Source organism: Cyprinus carpio, chromosome A4 (assembly GCF_018340385.1).
Source record: "Cyprinus carpio isolate SPL01 chromosome A4, ASM1834038v1, whole genome shotgun sequence".
NCBI lineage: Eukaryota > Metazoa > Chordata > Actinopteri > Cypriniformes > Cyprinidae > Cyprinus > Cyprinus carpio.
Window position 1 is genome coordinate 26,437,278 of NC_056575.1, and position 25,116 is coordinate 26,462,393.

Below are 25,116 nucleotides of genomic sequence, written 5' to 3' on the forward strand. Positions count from 1 at the left end.
GTGTAAAACTGAACCAATGTGTTCATAATTAAGATAATACATTAAAATAATATAAGACACACCAACTTTCAATATCATAGCTTTACGCAGTGGATGTAGATGAGACCGGAAGCCAGACCTATAGAATTTACAAATGGCCTTGCCCATTTTCACAACAAGAAAAAGGTTGAAATAGTGGGGGAACTATGACATCACTTTGTAGGCCAACTGGCTGTTAGCATCACACTAGCCAATAGGATTTTTCCGTAGGCTTTTCATTTTCAGGATTATCAGAAAAAAAAAAAGATGCTCTTTTTTAGAGTATTTTTTGTGATGTGTGTTTTTTGTATTTTGATGTTATTTTCAAAATATTATATATTTTTTGTGTTTTTTGGAGTAAATACAAGGGCCAGAACTAAAAATCTAAACTAAAGCACTATTCGGACGGGACTAGTTTTCTAAACTACGTTTGAGTTTCGATTCTTACCACCTGACGTCTGCAATTTTCATGTACCAATTCGGACGGGACTAACATCTTCGTGTTTATTACAGAGGTGGGAGGGTCTGTTTTGGGCGTCACAGAGATCACGCGCTCTGTACGCGTGCATTGCATATAACGTTAGTCATTCGGATTGATTACCATTAGTATTATTTCACAATAAATACTAAAAACTAAACGGCTAGTATAGCAAAACCATGTTAATGTGTGGTTTCTTTAGTTTTAATTTGTTTTTTGTGGTAGGCTAAACCCATTTTTAATTTTCATAAAGGTACATCTGTAATTAAAACATTATGTAACTGAGTGCATAAATGAACGTGAGTAACGTTAATCTTACCTGACGCTGATATTACAATAGCCAATATTAACAGTTTACGTGATCTGGCTCTTGATTTTTTTATTTTTATTTATTATTATTATTTCTTTGCCGGGAAGCAAATATATCAAACATGCGCACGGTAAGAGCATCTACGGTAATTCACGTTGGCCAAAACACACAAGGAAACGCGTTGTGAAATAAAATACCACCGGCAATCACAGACATTCGCATTCGGACGGGATTAGTTTTCTCAGAGGATCACTGAGTTTGCTGAAAAACAGTAGGTAATTCGCTCTGGAATTATCACAGAGGTTTTGTGAGAACGTGGAAGATTCGGACGGGATTAAAATCACCAAGTACGTCTGTGAAACACAGATTTCTCTAACGACCCCCTGTAAAACTAGTCCCGTCCGAATAGGGCTTTAGTCTATAAATGAACTACACCACAGTCACTCACCTTCAACATCACCACCACATTTCTGACAATTTAACTTATTTTTAGAAACATGTTCCATGAGGATTTACTCAGTGGATACATTTTAATCCACCTTATATTATTAAACAAAAAAAATAACATAATACATTTATGCATGTGTAGCGTAGCTACGGAGGCGTAAATTACACTATGAACACCAAAACAAGAATTTATTCATGCTGACTACGCCACCCCTTTCAAGTGAGGGGAACTAAACACTGACACACAGATTCGTTACCATGGAGGGCAGAGACATGGGCATCAGAATACAAAACGTTTATTAAGTTCACAATAATCAGGTAAAACTATAAAAAGACCAGACTAAGATATAGCTCAAATGAGCTAAACAACTACGGCTCAGTACACCACATACAAGACAAATAACTAGAACAACTAAGGCTTAGCTGTAGCAGGGTAGGCTAGCTGTAGAGCGATTATTCTTGACCCGACCACCCACACACACTGTGAGGTGAGTGATCACAAACAGCAATCCTCACTCCATGCTCCAAACGCCACCACCAGGGTACTAAAACTAGCCTCCCTACTCAGAAGCCTAAAATACAAGAGAAAACAATTAATCATTCCTAAAGCATTCCTAAATTATCAATAATAAACAATACTCAGTTGACAGTCAGTTGTCAAAAAAATAAATAAAAACAAAGCAGAGAGTTTATGAAAGTAAACTACAAAATAAGCAAAATCAAACGGAGGAAGAAACAAATCAATAGAGAAACCATACAACCAAACAAGACAAATCATACAATGGCACAACCAAACAAAACACACAAACAGTATAAAAGGAAACAGACACTCCAAAACCAAAGAAACCACATCAACATGCTTACACCAAGCTGGTAATTCTATGATGGGAGGGCAGGCCAAAACACACAGCCCAACACATACAGCGTTGAGTTATTTGGGATAGCTACAACCAGAAAAAGAAACAACAACAACAACATTTAACGCACACAGCAAAACAGCAGCGTCGTCGTAATCCTGTTTTATGCAGGAAGCGATCACCCCAACCCCCACAAGGAGGAAGGCTCCCAAAGAAATTGTTTGTCCTGCTAAAAAACAAACCATTAATTAACAAGTCAAATTATTTACTTTAAATTTAATTTAAAAAAAAAAAAAAAAAAAAAAAAGCGTAACTATACATACCAGATTTTGGTCACCAGGACACATAGGTTATACAGTTGCTCACAGCACAATTCTCAGCAATTTACTCAAAGATGAATGGACTCAAACCCAGCTGGAATGAGAGCATGCAAGTTACAGCGAGTGTGCGCTCCACGCAAACAATCTCAACAAATTACAATACTTCATAAAACCAATAAAAAAAGAAAAAAAAAAAACATTTTAAGTGATTTGTTGGCCTTCTGGAAAATATGTTCATTTACTGTACATGTACTCAATACTTGGTACGGGCTCCTTTTGCTTTAATTACTGCCTCAATTCGGCGTGGCATGGAGGTGATCAGTTTGTGGCACTGCTGAGGTGGTATGGAAGCCCAGGTTTCTTTGACAGTGGCCTTCAACTCATCTGCATTTTTTGGTCCCTTGTTTCTCATTTTCCTCTTGACAATAGCCCATAGATTCTCTCTGGGGTTCAGGTCTGGTGAGTTTGCTGGCCAGTCAAGCACACCAACGCCATGGTTATTTAACCAACTTTTGGTGCTTTTGGCAGTGTGGGCAGGTGCCAAATCCTACTGGAAAATGAAATTAGCATCTTCAAAAAGCTGGTCAGCAGAAGGAAGCATGAAGTGCTCCAAAATTTCTTGGTAAACGGGTGCAGTGACTTTGGTTTTCAAAAAACACGATGAACCAACACCAGCAGATAACATTACACCCCAAATCACCACAGACTGTGGAAACTTTACACTGGACTTCAAACAACTTGGGCTATGAGCTTCTCCACCCTTCCTCCAGACTCTAGGACCTTGGTTTCCAAATGAAATACAAAACTTGCTCTCATCTGAAAAGAGGACTTTGGACTACTGGGCAACAGTCCAGTTCTTCTTGTCCTTAGCCCAGGTAAGACGCCTCTGATGTTGTCTGTGGCTCAGGAGTGGCTTAACAAGAGGAATATGACAACTGTAGCCAAATTCCTTGACACGTCTGTGTGTGGTGGCTCTTGATGCCTTGACCCCAGCCTCAGGGCCCGTCCACACGGAGACGCGTATCACTGTATACGTATACATTTTTTATCGTATTGGCGTTTCGTCCACACGGATCGCTATTTTTTGAAAACGGGATCTAAAGTGGATAAATCTGAAAACGACACCCTTGCGGTTTCGTTTGTTTAGGATGTATATTTTTTTTGTGAAATGATTGTATTATCACATCACGTGTCGGCTGCGTCACACGTAACAGCAACAACAATAATGGCGGACTACATGATTGTGTTCGTGCTGCAGAAGCTACTAAACCTACTAGCTTTATTACAGCAAAATCTATTGCTTCTATGCAATTGTGGTGAGCAACAAGTGATAATGGACAACACCATACGCCACATGCTCTTAGATCCACTGTGGAAGACAACCAGGAGAACAACCAGGAGAAAATTTTGGATAAGACCATGTAGAACTAACAGTTGGTGGGACAACTTTGTCAATGGCGTTGTTGTGGAAGATGAATGGAGGGAGAATTTCCGCATGTCCAAAGCATCTCTCATCGCCCTGAGTGAGGAACTCAGTCCGTATATTGAAGGGCAAGCAACAAACATGAGGGCACCAATTACTACACTCAAAAGGGTTGCGTTAACTCGCATTATTTGAGCGACGAGGGACGGCTAAGGAAGACTGCTAACGCCTTCGGCGTGTCGTGACAGGCTGTGTCTGTTGTCGTCAGGCAAAAGTGCAAAGCGATCGCTGTCCACCTGGGTCCAAAGTACATCAAGTTGCCTTTTACGGAGTCCGAGGCCGAGGATCTGGTTTTGCGTTTCCATCGTGCTCATGGCCACACATGCCAACCCTCACGATTTTTCCGGGAGACTCCCGAATTTCAAAGCCCCTCCCCAGAATCTCCCGGGCCGACCTTTCTCCCGAATTTCTCCCGATTTCCACCCGGACAACAATATCGCTACACCATCCGTCACTGGGCGCCGTTTCAGACTGAACAATAATAAAGGTTACACCTCAAAGTCAAGCGCTGCATATTCAGAACGGAAAAAAAGAAGCAGAAGAAGAAGGAGAAAAGGAAGAAAGAAGAGACATGGCGAATAAAAAGAGAAAATATGCCTGCAAATTCCTAACTTAATGGAAAAAAGAATTCAGGTTCAGCCAGGACAGCTCGAAGGGGAAGGGATATGCTGCCTGCAAATTTTGTAGATCAGACTTCTCCATTGAACACGGTGGCCGAACGGATTTAATTACACACATAGGGTCAGAAAAGCACAAGGCTGCGGCAATGCAGCACCGGTCACAGCACAGTATTTTGGGCCATCTTTCCAAAGGTAGACCCGATGGTGTTATTTATGCCGAGACAAAGATGGCTATGCTGTTAGCTACAAGCAACATCCCGTTCACATTTGCGGATGTTTTCAACAAATCCGTGAAGAATATGTTCCCGGATTCAGATATTGCTCACCAGTACGCAAACAGAAGAACAAAGGCTACTCAAATAGTGAAAGGTGAGTGTATATAAAATAATACTGTTTTCTAAGAGTTAGAGTTGAGACTTGTCCCTTCATAATACGGATTTGTCCCGTATTTTAAGATTGAATTGTTAAAGAGTATTAATTCTTTCTTTTTTTTTTCTTAAGTAAGCAGCAAGTACAGCACAGTTAGTAGAAAAACTGTGTTTTCATTACTGTGTACTTTTATAGGTGCCATTGCCCCGGAATTGGACAGGAAAGTGATCAAACTGTGCCTTGACCAACCCTTTGGTCTGATGTGTGATGAAAGCACAAGTAGAAACACGGATAAAGTATGTATTTTGAATTTACACTTCTCTTGTAAGTAATTTGTGGCTGCTGTCAGTGAAAATTGCTCTCTAAATATATATATATTATTTTTTAAAGGAGTTTGTAATATTGGCCAGGGTTTGCGATCCGAAAACTCAGGAGGTGGTGACGAGGTTTCTGCACATGCCAGTGTGCAACATTGGCACAGCAGAGAACCTCTTTCAGTCACTGAACACAGTGCTAAGGTAAAATTAAAGTCACTAATGTCCATGTGAATACATTATAATATGCTTGGAGACAGACAACTAATAAGTAATGTTGTACTTTGTTTGTTCCTAGTGACAGAAAAATTGACTGGAAAAACGTTGTGGCATTTAATAGTGATAATGCCAGTGTCATGAAGGGGAAGCACAATTCTGTTGCAGCCATCCCTAATTGACATGTGATGCATCTGTCATCTGGTCCAGCTGGCCACAGGATGTGGCATTAGGGCTCTACACCAGCCTATTGAAGAAATCCTCAGCAGCATATATGCTCACTTTGACATAAGGTACGCATATTGATATTCTGCCCGGTCGTTACACTTGCACATAAGTTAAAAGAGAGGCTCTGTGCCACAATTTGATATTTATTGGATGTCATTTTGGTTCCCTGGCTTTATCATTATTTAACTATTTCTTTCCTGTTGTTGTTTTTTTTTATCTTTCTCAACTTTAGTGCCAAACGTTGTGAAATCTTCAAAGAGTTTGTGGAGTTCACAGACTCAGAGACTCTGAAGATACTCCGATATTGTGCAACCAGGTGGCTCAGCTTGCTGACTTGCATAAAACGGGTGCTCAGCCAGTGGGATGCACTGCAGGCATATTTTGCTAGTCATGAGGATGTGGAGAAGCCTGGCAAAGTGAAGATGCTGGCAGAGCATTTAACCAGCAAGAAGACAAAGTTTTTCTTCCTCTTCCTCTCCCAGGTTCTGAAACCACTGGCAGAGTTCAATGTTATGTTTCAGGTCAGCCAGCCTATCAAAAGATAAACTTAAATAATTATAATAAATAATGCTGATATCATCGTTTTTCATAACAGATCATCCATCATGTGTTTGTAGGCTGAAGGAGTCATGATCCATAGGCTGCACCAGGAGATGACCAGCTTGGTGAGAAGATTCATGGGAAGATTTTCTCCCTGCCAGCCTTATTGCTGACGTCCCACTGAAGGACATCAAGTTCAAGGAGGCCAGCCTACAGTTTCCAGACAAAGAACTCTTTCTTGGAGCAGCTGCACAAACCTTCTTGGAGGACAACATGGATGAACTTTCCTCTTCTGTGCCAATGATGATAAAGTAAACATTATGATTATTGTGTTATCCAAATCAGCTTACATCCTAAGAGCTAACAAACTGACATCCCATCATACAATGCCTGTACTTTTTTATGTGATCATGTGTCAGAGCAGTGAGAGACTTCTTTGTAGCTGTGACCACAAAGATGATGACTGCATTCCCCCTCGACAACATCATCCTCCAAAACCTGACCCTGTTGGACCCAGAGTCACGACATCAATTTTCCCCAAAATTCAGGTGCATCCCCTTTTTTAAATGATGTGGTAGTTGTTTAATAATCAATCAGACGTTACAGATGATAATAGAGAGAGAGAACAGAGAAGGAAATTATATCCCCAGCTCACTTGTGCTTAATTTGCGCATTTTCATTTGCAGTTATTGAGCTAGGGAGAAGTCTAGCGCAGCTGCGGTTGGACCTGGATAGCCTTAGGGAAGAAGTAGTGGAGTACCAGGTGCTTGGCAGGGAAGATCTTCCTCAGGAAGCAAGGATCGACAGGTTTTGGGCTATGCTAGGGAGAGATGGAAGATTCCAGACTCTGGTGCATTTAATGAAGGCACTTTTGTGTGTGCCACACAGCAATGCATCATCAGAGAGGGTGTTCAGCATGGTTAGAAAGATAGTGACAGAGAATAGAACAAGGATTGACAATTCAACGCTTAACTCACTACTTTCCTGCAAATTGAATTTCACAGGTGTTGCTCATAGCTTCACTCCTTTAAGGGCTGTGCTACTGGCTGCGAAGCATTGCACCTTCAAATACAACCATCAGTAGAGGAGTGTTGTTGTTATTGTACATAATATGTATGTATAAATTATGTACAAATAAATGAATTATATTCTTCTTTACGTTTGTTTGTGTGTGTGATTATATATGAGCCCCCCCCCCCCCCCCCCCTTTGAATATCTCCCTAATTCTGAGGTCTCAAGGTTGGCAAGTATGCTCATGGCATGCCACAGTGTTTGGGAGCGGTCGATGGCACACACATAGAAATCAAGCAGCCGTCTGCCAACTCGATGGACTACATCAAGGCAAACATTCTCTCAATGTACAGGCTGTCTGTGATTATAAGTACAGATTTATGGATGTTGTGATAAAGTGGCCCGGGAGTGTACACGATGCACGGGTTTTTGCTAATTCAAAGCTCAACCTATACTCTAAAACTGACCAGATCCCTCCTCTGAAAAAAAACAGATTGTGGACAACGAGGAGGACATACCAATTTATCTTCTTGGTGACCCAGCCTACCCTCTGCTGCCTTACTTGATGAAGGAATATGCAAACAGTGGCTCCACACTTCAAGAACAGTACTTTGGGCTAAGTTTGTGTAGGGCACGGATGGTCATTGAGTGTGCTTTTGGTCGTCTCAAAGCCAGATTTGCTGCACTGAAAAGGCCTATGGACATCAACTTGCAGGACCTGCCCTTTGTCATTTACGCCTACTTTGTTCTCCACAATTTTTTGTGAAAACTGTAAGGAGACTGTGGCTGAACACACTGTGTTGGGAACGATGCAAGGTGATAAAGACTTACAGCCTCCTACACAATGCAACAACTACCTCACAGACTGTAATGAAGGAGAGGGAAAGAGAGTGAGGAGAGTACTCACAAAGTACCTTGACCCTTAAAAATGTTGGCCATCAAGTTTTTTTTTCTATTTTGTTCAGGTTTTTTTTTTAAAGTATTTACCCTTTTTGAAAATGTACTAATGATTATTTTAAAAGTGTTGTATTGAATATGTCTAGTGAAAATAAATGACTGCAACAATTCGAGAACTTGTTTTTATTGGAAAATAAATATTTAGGTCAAAGAACCATTTGAAAAAACAGGTAATATTGAACAGGTATAAAGTGCAACAGTGCACAAAACACAATAACTATATACAACATGTCAACTACAACTGTTTTGTGTTATTTACACAAAACAGGTCAAACTGTATAAAGTGCAACCGTGCACAGAACTGAAGTGCAGTGCAAACAATATAAAATCAAGAATTATATAGTGCAACAGGGCAGTCACTCTGTGTCATCTTGCAGCAGTGCACGTCTGTACGAAAATGATGTTTGCTGATGTGGGGTGACATGTGGTGTAGGTGTGTAACATTCAGGGCGGTACTGTCGAGGTTGGTTTGCTGGTTCATCGGGCCGAGGTGTTTGCAGGAAGGCTGGTGTGTAGGGTGTGGTGTTGTGTTCATGAATGATGGTGGTGGGTGCCCTTGGAATTGACCACTGCTGCTGTGGGGGGGGGGTGTAAATTGCCGTTGGAATAACAATTCCCTCATAAAGGGAAAACCCTCCTGAATGGTGCTGGTAATGTTAGCAATGTTTGTATTTATCTGCAGCATGTTGTCGGAGTTGCGTCTAGAAGAGTCCTCCATCAACTCCAACATCCTCCTCTTTATTTTAAGGTCCTCCTCTGCCGGATCAGTGGGAACCTTCCTCTTCAGCCTGTCTCCTCTATGGCTGTTCAACTTTGCCTTAAATATAGCAGAGAAAATTTGCATTATTACTACGCAAAATAAGTTCAGAAAAGCTATGTGAATAATGCACTAAACCAACACACCCACTAACCAAAATGATGTCCGAAAGACGTCTTTTCAATGTCTTTGTTACAAAAATCGGACGTTGAAATGACGTCCACTGAGGAGCCAGAATGAAAAAGACGTCTTTCGGACATTATTTCGCTTAGTGGGCACCTACACAAAGAACATGCATCCATCCTAACTACACTGAAAAAAAATTAATTCATTGAATTTACTAAATGTTATGGTAAGTGGTTCCACACAATTGATTTTAGCTACATTTAAACAAATGCATTAAATTGAACAAAAATTAAAGGAATAGTTCACCTCAAAGTGGAAAATTGTGTCATAATTTACTCACCCTCATTTTGTTTCAAACCTGTATGAATTTCTGTCTTCTGCTGAACACAAAGAAAGTTATTTTGAAGAATGTCGGTAACCAGACAGTTGTTGATGTTGGTACCCAATGACTTCCATAACTGTCTGGTTACTGACATTCTTCAAAATAACTTTCTTTGTGTTCAGCAGAAGAAAGAAATTCATACAGGTTTGAAACAACATGAGGGTGAGTAATTGATGATACAATTTTCAACTTTGAGGTGGACTATTCCTTTAAGTTCAACTCATAAGCTTGAAATCATAAACCTGGAGCAAATTTTACCTGGAACAAATCCCGGCGCTGCTTTACAACCGCAGATGGAAGACAGTCGAGGGATTCAGTGGAGTTTGGAGAATCGGAAGGCAGCTCCACACTGTCGATGTAGACGACTCTTCCAGGTCACCTGTCTCGATGCCGGTGTCGATGGAGCGTGTAGCAGGCGACCCACCCCAGATCTCCTCGCAAAGCTCATAAAATATGAGTACTACCCGTCCTTGACCACTTCGAAGCCCTGTGTCAACCGCATGCCTGTATTTGCTGCGTATATTTTTCAACTTTGCGGTGACTTGGGCTTTTGAGACCATGCTAGCATCATGAGGGAAATCCTTCTCGGTTTGCTCCCTCGGATACTGTGCCTGAAACGCGTCCGTTATATCACAATATTTAGAGTGACACGACTCCCAGTCAACGTTTTCTTGGAGCTTAGTGGACTTGTAGTCGAGTGTGACTCTAAGTAGTAGTTCGACTTCGTCGTCAGTCCATACGAAAGACTCCACTCTTGCTCTTGCTCTTGAAGTTGTTGCGTTCGCCATCTTCGTCTTCTTCTTCTTGGTTCGTATACAGCGCGCAAGGTTATGCGCATGCTCAAAGTCTTCTTCTCCGTGTATAGTGTATATCTGTGGCAGAATTACAGCGCTCCATACTGGTCTGGCATATATACTACACCGTTTTCAGTCAGTTTCAGTGGTTTCGTGTGTACGCAGATATTTCTTGAGAAGACGCCGTGTTTATGGAATTTTTTTTTAGAATGAAAAAAAATGATCGGATAGGGAATGCACCAGCTTCGTGTGGACGTGGCCTCAGTCCATTCCTTGTGAAGTTCACTCAAATTCTTGAATCAATTTTGCTTGACAATCCGGTTGGTTGTGCATCTTTTTTTCCACACTTTTTCCTTCCACTCAACTTTCTGTTAACATGCTTGGATACAGCACTCTGTGAACAGCCAGCTTCTTTGACAATGAATGTTTGTGGCTTACCCTCCTTGTGAAGGGTGTCAATGATTGTGTTCTGGACAACTGTCAGATCAGCAGTCTTCCTCATGATTGTGTAGCCTAGTGAACCAAACTGAGAGACCATTTTGAAGGCTCGGGAAACCTTTGATGGTGTTTTGAGTTGATTAGCTGATTGGCATGTCACTATACTCTAATTTGTTGAGATTTGGTGGGTTTTTGTTAAATGTGAGCCAAAATCATCACAATTAAAAGAACCAAAGACTTCAACTACTTCAGTCTGTGTATTTTGAATTTATTTAATACACAAGTTTCTCAATTTGAGTTGAATTACTGAAATAAATGAACTTTTCCACGACATTCTAATTTACTGATGCACCTGTAAATGTTTTCACATAAAAATTCTTTATTTAGGTGCTTTGCAAGTCTTCACAAATTTAAGTGATGCACTTTTGACATGTTTATAAAACGATTTATCGGCAAGAGTTATTTGCCATCTAGCTATCTCTATGATCACCCGTTGATGGATCATAAAGATGCTTGTACAGGTGTTCAGCCAAAACAGCCTCAAAATCATTCATGTTCTATGTGGTGCCGCGTGAACAGTTTGCTCAAGATGCCATGCACAACGCCCATGCAAAATAGTGCCGCATGCACTTTTGCCACTGCCATGACTTCACTTTTGCCAAGTGCACCCAAGCGAACTTGTGGACGAGTAGAGTATAAAACAGGCTTAACAGTTGTAAGGGTCTTGCATGTTTAAGTGGTTTGGTCAGTAGTACTGGTGACCAATGTTTGCTTAGGAACCACCTTCAATTAACTGTAGTTATGTGTATGGATGAGATCTTTTTGATTGTTTTTTAAAAAAAAAAATTCAAATGATGCTGACGCTAATTGTGTCGCAAAGTTGAGTGTACACACTTCGAAGACCAGGCCTCCGAAGTGCATGAAGGACCCTCCGCCTTTGCAGGATTTCCTAATTGCAATACCAGAGATTCCCGATTAGCGCTCTATTGCATAGCAGCGGTGCAAGAGGAGAGCTGATGAGAGGACAATCCTGCCAGGATAGGTGGAGCCAGAATTGCTCATTTTTGTTTTACGTCATAATGGAGGAGACGCAGATATACCTGGGGCTTAGCCAAGACCGAGGCCAGGTAAGTTACACTGGTTTGCTAAATCCTTTGTCAGATTACAACTTAAAATTAAGGAATTGGCTTGGAGCTAACTTGAATGTAATGATAAATAAAAAACTACAAAATACACACACAGCAAATACTGACTGATATCTTACAAAAGTGTGATTTTATATAGTTTATTGTCTTGACCATGGTGATCATATGTAGATGGGTTGGCAACCCTGATTTTTTAGGCAGTTAAACATAAAAATAAAATGTAAATAAAAAAAATAAATATAAAAGAGCATAGTATAGCTCAATGTTCGGTGGCAGCTGTCACAGCTGAACAGTGCTCTGTTTGACCAGTCCGAGTCCTTCAGATGCAGCCTTTGATATAGTTAGAAAAATGTTAATATTCTGACAAAGTGTTGATACTTTCATTTTCAAAATAATCAGAGCTAGACTATAAGGAAGTACATTCGTTAAGTATATTTGTTCAAATATGAAATCTTTTTTTTTCTCCGCAGGACAGCAGCACCACAAAAATATGGTCTTTTACAACATGATGCATTGTTCTCTCTTGACTAGTAGAGAATGGCTAATAATGTATTTGTTTTTAATGGTCCCTCCATTCTCTCCCTGCTCTCCTGTGCTCTTCTCTCCTCTGTCTCTCTCTGGAGTTTGATGTCTTCCCAGAGCAGCTCCACCAGCTTCCACTCACTCCCTCACCTGTCCCAGGACACTTGCAATCCTAAGGTAGAGCAAATAAACCATGACTGTTAACAATAACAGCACAATGAATTTTCAGCAAAAATGTGTCTATTAACTTGATTAATTTGTATTTTATAAGTCTTTCCCCAGCAGGCTAATTTTCTGCAGAATAGTACTAAAACGAGAAAATGGAAACACTTATGAAGAATATAAAGACAGGTTTGCAATCTTAACATTAGAAAATATGACACAGCATACAAAATACTGAAGTGCTAAAGTTTGGTTAAAACATATGTAGACATCTCTTGCATGACAGCACTACAGAAACTCAACAAAGGAAATTACTATTGCCTTATATAGTGGTTGTCTTATTGTTTTGTGGGTTTTATGTAAAAAAAAAAATCTGACTTTTATCACTTTCACTAGGTATTTGAGTAAATGAAAACATAATACTTACATTTCAATGTGAATTCCCCCATAGAACTCTCACCCGCCATGTTATTTTAATATAAACACCATCGTCATCTGCCCGCAAGTGATTCTGGGATATGGTAGGGTGCGAAGTGTCCATCAGATGTACCCTTAATTTTTTTTGGGAAATGAAGGGCGTATTTGAAGTCGCTTTCGAAATTTGTCAGCCTTTGTCATGACGCGGTGACGCAATCAGCCTTGGAATGCGGAATTTGAGTGAACTTCACAAGGAATGGACTGAGGCCACGTCCACACACTTCAGTTTGGGACAGGCTTCATCGCGCTGCTGTGATGCAATCTCACTTATCGCAACTATATATATATATATATATATATATATATATATATATATATATATATATATATATATATAGTTTATGTAATTTTAATTGACATACGTATAATAAATAGAGACGGTATATACACATTGTAGGCATTACTATTTTTTCTTTTCTTTTTAAATTTAGCCCTAAATTTATATCTTAAATATGTAAATATGAAAGTTAGACATGATTACTGCAATATAGTTCAATTAAGCTTGTTAAAAAAAAAAGGTAAAATTAACCATTTGAAAACTTGAAAATACAGTGATTAATACTATTACTTACGTACTACTAAAGATTACTAGCTAACCATCACATGATAGTCAATGAGATGAATCAGCTTATTATATTGTCGTTTTTATTATTTGTAGTAGTAAATGTTTTGAAAATTCTATACAGACAGTCTTTAATGATGTCATGATCAGTAACAGAGAGAGAACCCAAATGCAGGTGAATAAAAATATGGGTTTATTTTAAAGAGCAAACTCAGCAAAAAAATAAATAAAAAATAAATGAATAAATAAAAAAAACCTTGCCCAAAATAGTAAAAACAATTAATCCTTAGCCAGGCAACAGTCACAGGATGGCAGGAAAATCTGAGAGGCAAAACCACAAAGGTGCAGGCTGCTGCTAAAGTCAGGACAAATGGTGGTCAAAATCTGTTGGGCAATCAGTACCAGAGAATAAGAGGGAAGTAGACCAGGAGCATAAATCAGGATGAAAAAGCTCAGCGGGAGGTTGACAGGCAGAGAATCCTGGAGTCAATAGGAAAAAACTAGATTGGACAAACTGACAGATTAAAAACAACTTGATGCTGAGAGCTCAAGAGCAAACAAGAATCTGACACAGAATATCACACTCAAGGGAAATAAGTAAAGCAACAATTGAGCAGGACAACGAGCAATGACAGGTGAGGGGCGGGGCCAAGACATGACAAACAAAGGAGCACTCATCAAACAAATCACAAACCATGTGCTAGATGCACTTGACAACCATAAACACCAACAGAAAAGGACATGAATGGCATTTTATTATGTGTTTTTATTTGTCTCTCCTACTATTTGTGTGCGTTTTTTGGAGAACTTGCACTGAACATGTTTTTGTAAGACTGACGTGAACGTACTGTACACAGGGATATGGACTAGGTAAGAATTTTTATTAAATATTATGTTTTGGTTTCTTTTTTCATCAAAACCTAACATATGGTAGTGAGAATCAGACTTTTAACATTGTTTGTGAGACAGAAGAAAATGAATAAAAAAAGTGGTATTAAGAATGACTTTTTATGTAATTACCTAGGAGTAGTTACATTTGCTAATTAAGAGAAGTTATTTAACATATGTTCTATGACATTTTGTTTTGTCAATGTTTTTAATGCATGTTTCTGCAGTTTTGGGGAAATATAGTAAGATATTTTATTAAAACATTTATTTTTTGTAAAGTTGTAATGATATTTATCTGCATGAATCCTATTACTTTTGCAATGTGCTTACACTGAAATGTGGTTTCTGTGCTATTTTTTCTAATAATAATATCATGAACACACTGTTGGGGTTGAACTGGCTGAAATGCAAGGGACAGCAGCCCTGTTGAAAAAAACAGCATATGAAGCTGGGATGCTGGTTGGAGCTGGTTTAAGCTGGTCCTATTGTTGTTTCTGCTGGTCCTTAGCTGGTCATGTCCTGGTCTTATGCCTGTTTCACACTGCAAGCGTGAGCGTAACTACAGCGTCTCTGCAGCTGCAGATGTTTCAGAGTATTCACACTTGGAGCATTTGTACAGTGTCACCGCAGCGGCTCCAAAGCTACATAGTTCTTTACAAAGACAGCTATACATTTGTTTTTAGAGGTTGGTCAACTATAAACTTGAATGTTTTGAAGTCTTGAAAGTTATAACACGGGAATTCACGTGAGGGAAAAATGTTGTTAAAGTCATACTCAAATATAGATTGTGCTGTTTATACTGTTATTATTATAATTTTTTTTAATAATATATACTTTTACCATAGGCTCTTACCCAAATATGTGGTATTAACCAAGTTCAGTGTGTGTCCATAATATTCATGTCCATTTCTTGTAAGCTGTCAATATGTTTTAGGCTATGTAAATTACTTGTGATTAAACTCAGTTTTTGTAACTGATTGGGAGAAATGTGAATTATTTGTTGGATTTTAACTACACGTTAGGCTAAGTAAGAATCTCAAAAATTTATTTATGTAGAGCTGAATAAAAAAATAAAATATAATAGGCTATATGAGTTTCTAGCCAATCGTAATTTAAATCTTAGTATTTAAATAAAATATAATAGGAAGAAAAATAATGTCAATTCATACGATTCTTCTTGTGTCCTTGTTTGTAATTTGTGCCTTGTTGTCTGTTTTTGTAACTGAAGACCTGGTGGAATATAATTATTCTTTCATATTATTTCTTTTCATATCGTTTAATTTAAAAAATGAAAAGGTTTGTTCTAACCGAGGTGAACATGCTGAGCGGTCTTAATATTTTTATTAGGCCGAATATTGAAGATGTCAGTATGTTTTATGTGCATTTATTGTGTCTATAGCTCCGTTTCTGTAACTGTGGAACTGAAAATAAATAAAAGGCGGAATTTTTTTCACGTCAATCGTAAGTGAACGTGTGCAATATTTACAGAAGCTGTCAATAATGTATGAATAATGAAATTCTTATGTATATACTCCATTGTAACTTGAGATTCTGAGCAAAATGTTTGAGTTTGATAAAATGTTTTAAGTTATAATTTGCTTATATGGCAATTAAACAAGTTAAAATGGGTAAATCTTCAATACATATTTTTGATTCTTAATTTTCTTCCCTGACATACTTCAATTAGTTAAAACACACCAGACATGCTTATTCTGTGCATTTTTTGCATGTTTTGTGTGAAATCATGTTTATTTTTTTAAATCAAAATTGTGCTGTCACTTTTGCATTTTTTTGATGGTTTGTGGCAGAGCAAAACTTCATTGCTGCTCACGCAATGCTCCTGCTTGACGCTTACATACTGCTCCTGCTGCCGGTGTGAATGCACTCATTGATTAACATGCATGCCGAAAACAATATGCGCTGCTCACGCTTGCAGTGTGAATCCGGTGTTAAGCTGGTCGGACCAGTTTAGGACCAGCACATGACCAGCTAATGACCAGCTCAAACCAGCAATTGATCAACTTAAATGACCATCTAAAAATAGCTTACAGGGAGGTGTTGAAAGCATGGCAAGGGTTGTGGTTACTGTTTTACAACTACAAAATACCACGATAGAACTATGTGGTAAAAGCATGGTAAGGGGTTACTGTGAATTAATTACAACAGCTGAACTAGAGTGGAAAAATACTACTTTATTTAACATAATATGAATATGATAAAACAATTGAAGATCTGTGTCATGTTATGTGAAAGCTGATGCTAGCATTTAATCACGCTAGGCACTAGCTAGTACTATGCATTGGTTTAAATCATTTGGGACAAAAAGAAACAAAGCCAACGTTGAGCAGACAAGATGTAATACAAGGAGCCGATCTGATTAAAGAACATATAATAGACTTTATATCAAAAATCAAGACATTATTTGACCGAGTGCTTACTTGGTGTAGTGCGTAAAGTGCTGTAATATATCACAAGAGTTGGGTCATGTTTCTTGAATGAGACGAACAAATTGTAAAATTTTTTGTGTGAATAAGTATGAATTCATAATTAATTGTACGATTTTGTATGACCCAACGAATTAGCTACTTGGTTCATTTGTATGAATTAGTATGAATTTGCATTGAGATTTTCAGACATTTTATCAAAGTTTGAAATCTCTGATTATTCCTACTCCGTTGTGAATCCACAAGCTTGTTCTTCTGTGCTGATGTTTTTCACAAATAGTTTCTCATCAGTTTCAACATCGAAAACCTTCACAATAAAATATTAGAGCAACATAATGTTATGACTGTTAGAGAAACAAAATTGTAAAAATAAGGAATTTATATTTTAACATTTAAAATTTATATTATCATTTCATTATTTACAAAAAAAAAACATTTTTGGATGACTTAAACACCTGTGGCATGTTAAAATATCACTTATTAATCATCTACAATTGTTTATTAATGTTAGGAAATGATTAGTTAATCATTAACAAAACACTTAGAAAATTAGTTAAAACTGACTGTTATTATAAATTGTTAACAAATATTTTCTCAAATTAGTCTCGTCACTCAAGACCAAACTTTAAAACCTACTGTGATGATGATTTTTCCTCTCCAAACAGGTTTGGCAACTTTGCTGACAAAATGAAAGTGAATACAGATTGTTTTACATGCAACGTTTAAACCTGTTTGTAAGATTTTTTTATTTGCTCATGTGGGAATTGATTTGTACATAATGGGTGACCAAGAACATTTTGAAAACTTTTCTTATAGCCAAATATTTTGATCAAAGCTAGTCTTTAGGTGTGGAGCACAAAGCGACTTCTTTATTAATGTAAGTAAAAAGTTGAAATAAGGTTGTGTTTTACACGGTACGTAATATCAAATGAAATAAATGTATTACATTCATAGATATTACTCATGCATTGTCTTTCTTAATTAATATAAGGAGAATATCTCACCTTTATGTTGTTTGTGTAATCTTGAGCCATAATCTCTTCTACATTGGTTTTCCTCTCAAATTCTGCCTTGTAAGGATAATGGTATAAAACTGAATGTAAATGTACAGAGGTGATGTTCAGCCATTTGAAACAGACAAACTCTATTATTTATAATACACAATATCTTTAAATGTTTAATAAAATGAGTTACACAACCATATAAGGCTTATATTGTTTTTGATTTTGGTGATTGTCTGTCTCTTCACTTGTTTATCAGTGTTGGAGATCGAACTGTTCAGATCCATCATGGATGAACCACAAACATCTGGAGACAACCCTTTTTTTCCAAGACACAGGTACTTTGAGTAACATATTAAATAACCTTTTATGTTAGGAAAAATGTGTATATTGTTTATGAAGTTTAATATTTATTGAAAACAATAAGACCATAAAGGCTCCAAAAGTGTTTTTCATAAAAATTCCTTTTGAAGTATATTAAGATGATTATCTTATTATATATATAGATGATTCTCATAATAAAGGGTTAAACCTGTTCTGTTTTAGTCCAATTCATCAGAAGAGTTTAGAACAAAAGTCCAGCTGTGTGTCTATGAAGAGTGACTGGTCTATGAGTCAGCCAATTAAGTTTTACAGTGGAGATACACCGCCTGATCTCAGGTATAACATACGTATAAAAATATGATTATAGCATGACATTTTACATTATTATTATATATTATCACAGTTCACAATTTTTGTATAAACAGTGAATGAAATGATTACAGAGTGCTCTTTACATACAATCACTTGCATACAGTAATTTAAAGGATGAATTTTAATCTCTCTCTGTTAGTCTAGTTCATCAGATGAGAACAGAACTAGAGCCCAGCTGTGTGTCTATGAAGAGTGACTGGTCTATGACTCAGCCAATTAGGTTTAACAGTGGTGATACACAGCCTGATCTCAGGTATAACATTCTTATAAAAATATGATTATAGCATGACATTTTACATTATTATATATTATCACAGTTCAGTTCACAATTTTTGTATAAATAGTGAATGAAATGATTACAAAGTGCTATTTAAATACAGTCACTAGCATACAGTAATTTAAAGGGTTAGTTCACCCAAAAATAAAAATTGTCATTAACCCTTAAATGCATGAATGTTTAGCCCATCATTATTACATTGTAATACAGTTTGTTTAAGATGAAGGACAAGGAAGTCAGGGGTGGCGAGTAAATCTCTTTAATTACTCCCAAACAAAACAGAACAAAAATAAAGTGCTGCTCAGCTCTATGCCTCCATAGTCTAGCATAAGGACACACACACACTCTGTTCAGACTCTCTCTCAGATGTCGCTGGCCTCCCTCTTCCAGGTCTGCGGGGCGCTTATCTCTCGTCTCTCCCTAATCACTGGAAATAAAGACAGGTGTTAATCATTATTCACTTGACCTCCTTATCACCGCTTGTCTCCACACCCTTTCTGCCACTGCAGCCTTTCACCTTCCCATGCCCCCCGCCCCCCCCATTTCTAGAGAGGAAGTCGGCCGAAGCCATCTGGGCCCCTGGCCTGTGGACCACCTTGAACTTAAAAGGCTGTAAAGCTAGATACCAACAGGTGATCCTCGCATTGGTATCCTTCATACAGTGGAGCCACTGGAGATGCGCGTGGTCTGAACAGAGAGTGAATTCCCATCCCAGGAGGTAATACCGTAGGGTGAGGGTGGTTAGCGTGGTCTGAACAGAGAGTGAATTCCCATCCCAGGAGGTAATACCGTAGACTTTGAGAGCTTTCGACTTCAGATACAGCACCAGCCGCTCCTTTCCTCTGACCACCTGGGACAGGACTGCCCGTCAGCAACAAAAAAAGGGAGATCAAAGTTAGAAGATTGTAAGAGCGGCCCGCTGCACAGGGCAGCATTTAACTTGGTCTGGTGCTTTCTTTTCAGTGAGATCAGTCAGCGGGCTGCTGAGCTCAGAATAATTATGAACAAACCTTCTATAATATCCGGCCAGCCCCAGGAACTGTCTCACCTCCTTTTTGGTCTTGGGATGTGGGCAAGCCACAATCGCAGCAGTCTTGTCAATTTGGGGATGCACCTGCCCATGAACCAAGTGGAAGCCCAGATGCAGTACCTCCACATGCCCAGTTGAACACTTCCGCGGGTTTGCCGTGAGTCCAGCCACCCTCCAGGATCTCAGGATAGCTAGCAGATATTCCATATGCCTCTGCCAGTCATTACTGTGTATAATGATGTCGTCGAGATTGGCAGTGGCGTACGAGCTATGTGGCTGGAGAATCTTATCCATGAGACACTGAAAGGTGGCAAGAGCCCCGAACGTGGGTGTAGAAAATTGGTGAAAACCGAATGGCATTGTTAAGGCTGTTTTTCCTTGGATAATGGCAACAAGGGGATCTGCCTATACCCTTTTGTTAAATCTAGTGTCAAATAAAAGCGAGCCGAACCTATCCGATCAAGCAGCTCATCAACTCAGGGCATTGGATAAGTGTTGAATTTCAACACTGTATTCATCTTTCTGTAATCAACACAGAAACAGACAGAGCCATCCATTTTAGGCACTAAAACTTTCAGGCTTGCCCAGTCGCTATGCGATTCTTCTATTACTCCCAACCCTAGCATGGCCGTTAATTCATCATGTACCACTTTTTTCTTGTGTTCCGGTAAATGATGGGGCGAACGGCGTGCCACTTCCCCGGGGATCGTTTCGATGTGGGGCTGTTTGTTATGAAGGTTTTTGTGACATGGGCAAGTGTGAAATCCGTGAGCTGCAGTGGTGAGAGGTGATCTCCCCCGGAGACCAGAGCGAGCGAATTGGTTTTGAATGCTGCTTCTGGTCTGAGATCTTCCTCTGCTGAAATGTTCACCGCTAACTCAACCGAGGTCACCTCATTCCAACATTTTAGAAGACTGAAATGCTAAATTTGACATGAATTACCTCTATCCATTTGCTTTACCTCATAATCGAGATCCCCCACTTGCCGTGTAACCACAAAAGTTCCTTGCCACTTAGCGGGTAATTTAGAACTAGATGTTGCTCACGTACCCGTTGTACAGCCGACTTTGTCCTAAGCCTGGAGCAAATTCTCCATAGAAAGCCACCCCAGAGTGTGGCGTTTTGCTCAGAGTTCCATGACATACTGAATTTAACTACGGCTGTTTGAAGGCCCCTCCTCCCAAGCCTCTCTAATGATGTTAAGCACCTGCACGGCTAATGACCAAAGAGAAGCTTGAATGGGGAAAACCCCGTGGAGGCTTGTGGAACCTCCCACACCACAAACAACAGGGGCTCAAGCCATTTATCCCAATTTTTGGCATCCTCCTTAAACTTAAGAACCATGGATTTTAATATGTGATCGTTCCACCAAGCCGTCCGTTTGTATGTAATAGACACTGGTGCGAATCGATTGATTGCCTAGAAGTTTGTATAGTTCGCTTAGCGTACGTAACAAAAATGCTGTGCCCTGATCAGTGAGAATCTCTTTGGGGATCCCCATTCAGGAGATGACTCGAAACAGTGCGTCTGCCACACTCTTTGCAGAGGTGGTGCACAGCGGCACTGCTTCTGGGTATTGTGTTGCTTAGTCCACCAGAACTAATGCAAAACTATGTCCGCGTGCTAATGGCCCAATGAAGTCCATACCAATTCTCTCAAAGGAGACCTCTGTCAGTGGTAATGGATGCTATGGCCCTTTAGAACTGGTCAGAGAATTTACCAGCTGACATTCACAACACACCGCACACCACCGGCAGATGTTCTCCTGAATGCCCAGCCAAAAGAATCAGGCCTTGAGTCATTCGGATAAGAGAGTGGTTGGTCAGGCTGGAGAAGCTGTCTGTCCATGGTGCGGACTTGGTCATACGGTTTTTTAAACATCTCATCACGAGACTAGACTCGTTTCCTCTGAGTCAGCCTGTGAAGGTCCGAAACCGCATCTCCAGTCTTTTCCACCGCTTCTCTGTTTCCCAGCCCTGTCTCCCAAGAAGCATCCGCACACAAAACCCCCAATAACTGTGTAAGACTTTCGCCTTCCCATGCCCCCCTCGCCACATACATATTCGGGAATTTTTCGCCAATCAATACTACCTTTTCAGGTTGTTTCGCCAATCAATACTACCTTTTCAGGTCTTTACCGACCCAGACCTATATATCAATAAAAACTACATTTACAAGAATAAAATAAGCCATATTTTATATTTAACTTTTTTTTGTTATATTGTTTATAATTAATAAATTAAGGAATACTAAGAAAGTTGATGTCTAACTTGAAAAATGAAGCAGGGAGAGGGTAGAGAATGATGTCCCGGGTTGCTAAAGACCCGAGATACGCATTTAAGGGTTAATTACTTACCCTCATGTCATTCCAAACCCCTAAAACCTTCATCCCATTCATCTTCGGAACACAATGTAAGATATTTTTGATGCATTCTGACAGCTCTCTGATCCTCCAATAGACAGCAAGAGTCCTTACACGATCAAATAAGTATTCTCTTGCTCCGTAATATTACGGTTGAACCCCTAATGTTACATAGATTATTTTACAGATTTCCTTGCTACATTTCTGGATGTTGATCATGTAAGGACTCTTGCTGTCTATGGGAGGGGCAGAAAACTGTTAGAATGCATCAAAAATATTTTCATTCGCGTTCCGAAGATGAATGGAGTTCTTACTGGTTTGTAACAACATGAAGGTAAGTAATTAATGACAGAATTTTCATTTTTGGGTGAACTATCCCTTTAAAGAATGAAATTTAATCTCTCTCTGTTTAGTCTAGTTCATCAGAAGAGAACAGAACCAGAACTTAGCTGTGACATGTCTATGGTTTGTCAAGAACAATTCAAGAGTAGAGATACACGACCTGGTCTCAGGTATAACCTTTATGTAAAAGATATGATTTGAGGATATGATACAGAATATATGAGACATGGGGTTTATTAACTCATGCAATAATGTGGGATTTTTATTTTACAGCAGTGAATTCCTCAAAACCTTTAGATCAAAACTGATGCAGAAGTTTGAGCGTCTGTATGAGGGAACAGCGATGCAGGGAAGCTCAACACTGCTAAATGAGATCTACACAGAGCTCTACATTACAGAGAGTGAGAGTGGAGAGATCAATAATGAGCATGAGGTGAGACAGATTGAGACTCAATCCAGGAGAGCAGCGACAGAGGACACAGCCATCAAATGCAGTGACATCTTTAGAGCTTTACCTGGACAAGACAAAGCCATCAGAACTGTGCTGACAAAGGGAGTCGCTGGCATTGGAAAAACTGTCTCTGTGCAGAAGTTCATCCTGGACTGGGCTGAAGGGAAAGAGAATCAGGACGTACAGCTCATATTTCCACTTCCTTTCAGAGAAATCAACTTGATGAAGGACAAAAAATTCAGTCTTTCAGGTCTTCTTAATCTTTTTTCCCCTGAAACAAAAGAAATTGAAATATTCAGTGAAGAATATAAAGTGTTGTTCATCTTTGATGGTCTGGACGAGTGTCGTCTGTCTCTGGACTTTAAGAGCAAAGTGAATCTGTGTAATATATCTGAATCAGCCTCAGTGGACGTGCTGCTGATGAACCTCATTGTGGGGAATCTGCTTCCCTCTGCTCTCATCTGGATCACCTCCAGACCAGCAGCAGCTGATCTCGTCCCCTCTGAGTGTGTCCATCGAGTGACAGAGGTACGAGGCTTCAATGAGCCACAGAAGGAGGAATACTTTAGGAAGAAGATCAGTAAAAAGAGACTGGCTAAAAAAATCATAAGACACCTGAAGTCATCAAGGAGCCTCTACATTATGTGCCACATCCCAGTCTTCTGCTGGATCTCAGCCACTGTTCTGGAGAAAATACTGAGTCGAGCAGAGAGTGGAGAGGTTCCCAAGACTCTCACTCAAATGTATACACACTTCCTGATCCTTCAGACCAACATCAAACATGAGAAGGACTATAAGAATAAGGTGACAGATAAAGACATGATCCTCAAACTGGGGAAACTGGCTTTTCGGCAGCTTATGAAAGGGAACCTGATCTTCTATGATGAAGACCTGAGAGAGTGTGGCATTGCTGTGACAGAAGCATCAGTGTACTCAGGATTGTGCACTCAGATCTTCAGAGAGGAGTTGGGCTTGTATCAGGGGAAAGTCTACTGCTTTGTTCATCTGAGCCTTCAGGAACATCTAGCAGCTCTATATGCACACTTCTCCTTTACAATTAAGAACAGAAATGTGGTTGACCAACCTAAACTAAGTCTGTTGTCTAAGATTTTTAACCAGAAGAAATATAATTCACTATCTGAGCTGCATCAGAAAGCTGTGGGTGAAGCTTTACAGAGTAAGAATGGACATCTGGATCTTTTCCTGCGTTTTCTTCTCGGTCTCTCAGTGGAGTCCAATCAGACTCTCTTACGGACACTTCTGACACAGACAGGAAGCTGCTCCTACAACAAAGAGGAAACAGTTCAGTACATCAAACAGAAGATCAGGGAGAATTGCTTTCCAGAGAAATCCATCAATCTGTTTCACTGTCTGAATGAACTGGGTGATGATACACTGATGCAGGAGATCGAAGATTATCTGAAATCTGGAGAAATAAAACAAACCAACATCTCCTCTTCACAGTGGTCAGCTCTGGTTTATGTGTTGCTCACATCAGAGGAGAAGATGGATGTGTTTGATCTAAAACAGTTTATAGGAGCTCAACATACAGCAGATGAAGTTCTTCAGAATCTGTTACCTGTGGTTAAAGAATCCAGATCAGTTCAGTAAGTAACACTGAAAACAATCACTGCACTTTCAAAACATGATCACATTTATTATTTTAGCATTTTTACCAAAACAACGAAATGGGGAAAATCTCAGAGAATCACATTTCTGGCAGTGAGCAGGAGAGGTGTGTGAGACATACTAAAGTAACTGAGGAGGTTTTTGTGTTTCTGTATAAGAGCTGGATGATGTAGAGCTCAATGTGGAAGATGAAGATGATGATGTAGGAATGAATGTGAGGGGGACAAAACTAACAGCAAACAGATTTGGACTACTTGTCCTCTAATGATGTTTATTTTATTGACTGTATGAATGACATTTGCATTTATATATATAAACAAATTGTAATCAACATGTATAATATATTCTGATCGGTAGACAGAATTCAGCAGCTCTGACCACAAGCCCTGTGCCGGTGTCACAAATGAGACTCCCACAGTGCCTCCCACACTCCACCAGAGGGAGCTCTCCCCTGAGTATTGAA

General features: G+C 39.3%; 1 protein-coding gene and 1 long non-coding RNA gene across 2 annotated transcripts; both read left to right on the forward strand.

Annotated features, from left to right (window-relative positions):
- The first annotated feature begins 4,475 nt into the window (after positions 1 to 4,475).
- LOC109112886 lies at positions 4,476 to 6,724 on the forward strand. Its single transcript, XR_006158044.1, has 5 exons — positions 4,476 to 5,198; positions 5,293 to 5,420; positions 5,515 to 5,725; positions 5,893 to 6,181; positions 6,278 to 6,724. It is a non-coding gene; the product is annotated as an uncharacterized LOC109112886 (long non-coding RNA).
- Positions 6,725 to 22,849: 16,125 nt separating this feature from the next.
- LOC109112252 (NLR family CARD domain-containing protein 3-like) lies at positions 22,850 to 24,736 on the forward strand. The gene has a single exon (XM_042749531.1). It carries the CDS (start codon positions 22,881 to 22,883, stop codon positions 24,633 to 24,635), a length of 1,755 nt encoding a protein of 584 aa, XP_042605465.1. The 5' UTR covers positions 22,850 to 22,880; the 3' UTR covers positions 24,636 to 24,736.
- Positions 24,737 to 25,116: the final 380 nt, after the last annotated feature.

Bases quoted from the DNA above. Each gene is read 5' to 3' on its own strand.
- LOC109112252 (XM_042749531.1), top strand. From the start codon at position 22,881: ATGCAGAAGTTTGAGCGTCTGTATGAGGGAACAGCGATGCAGGGAAGC.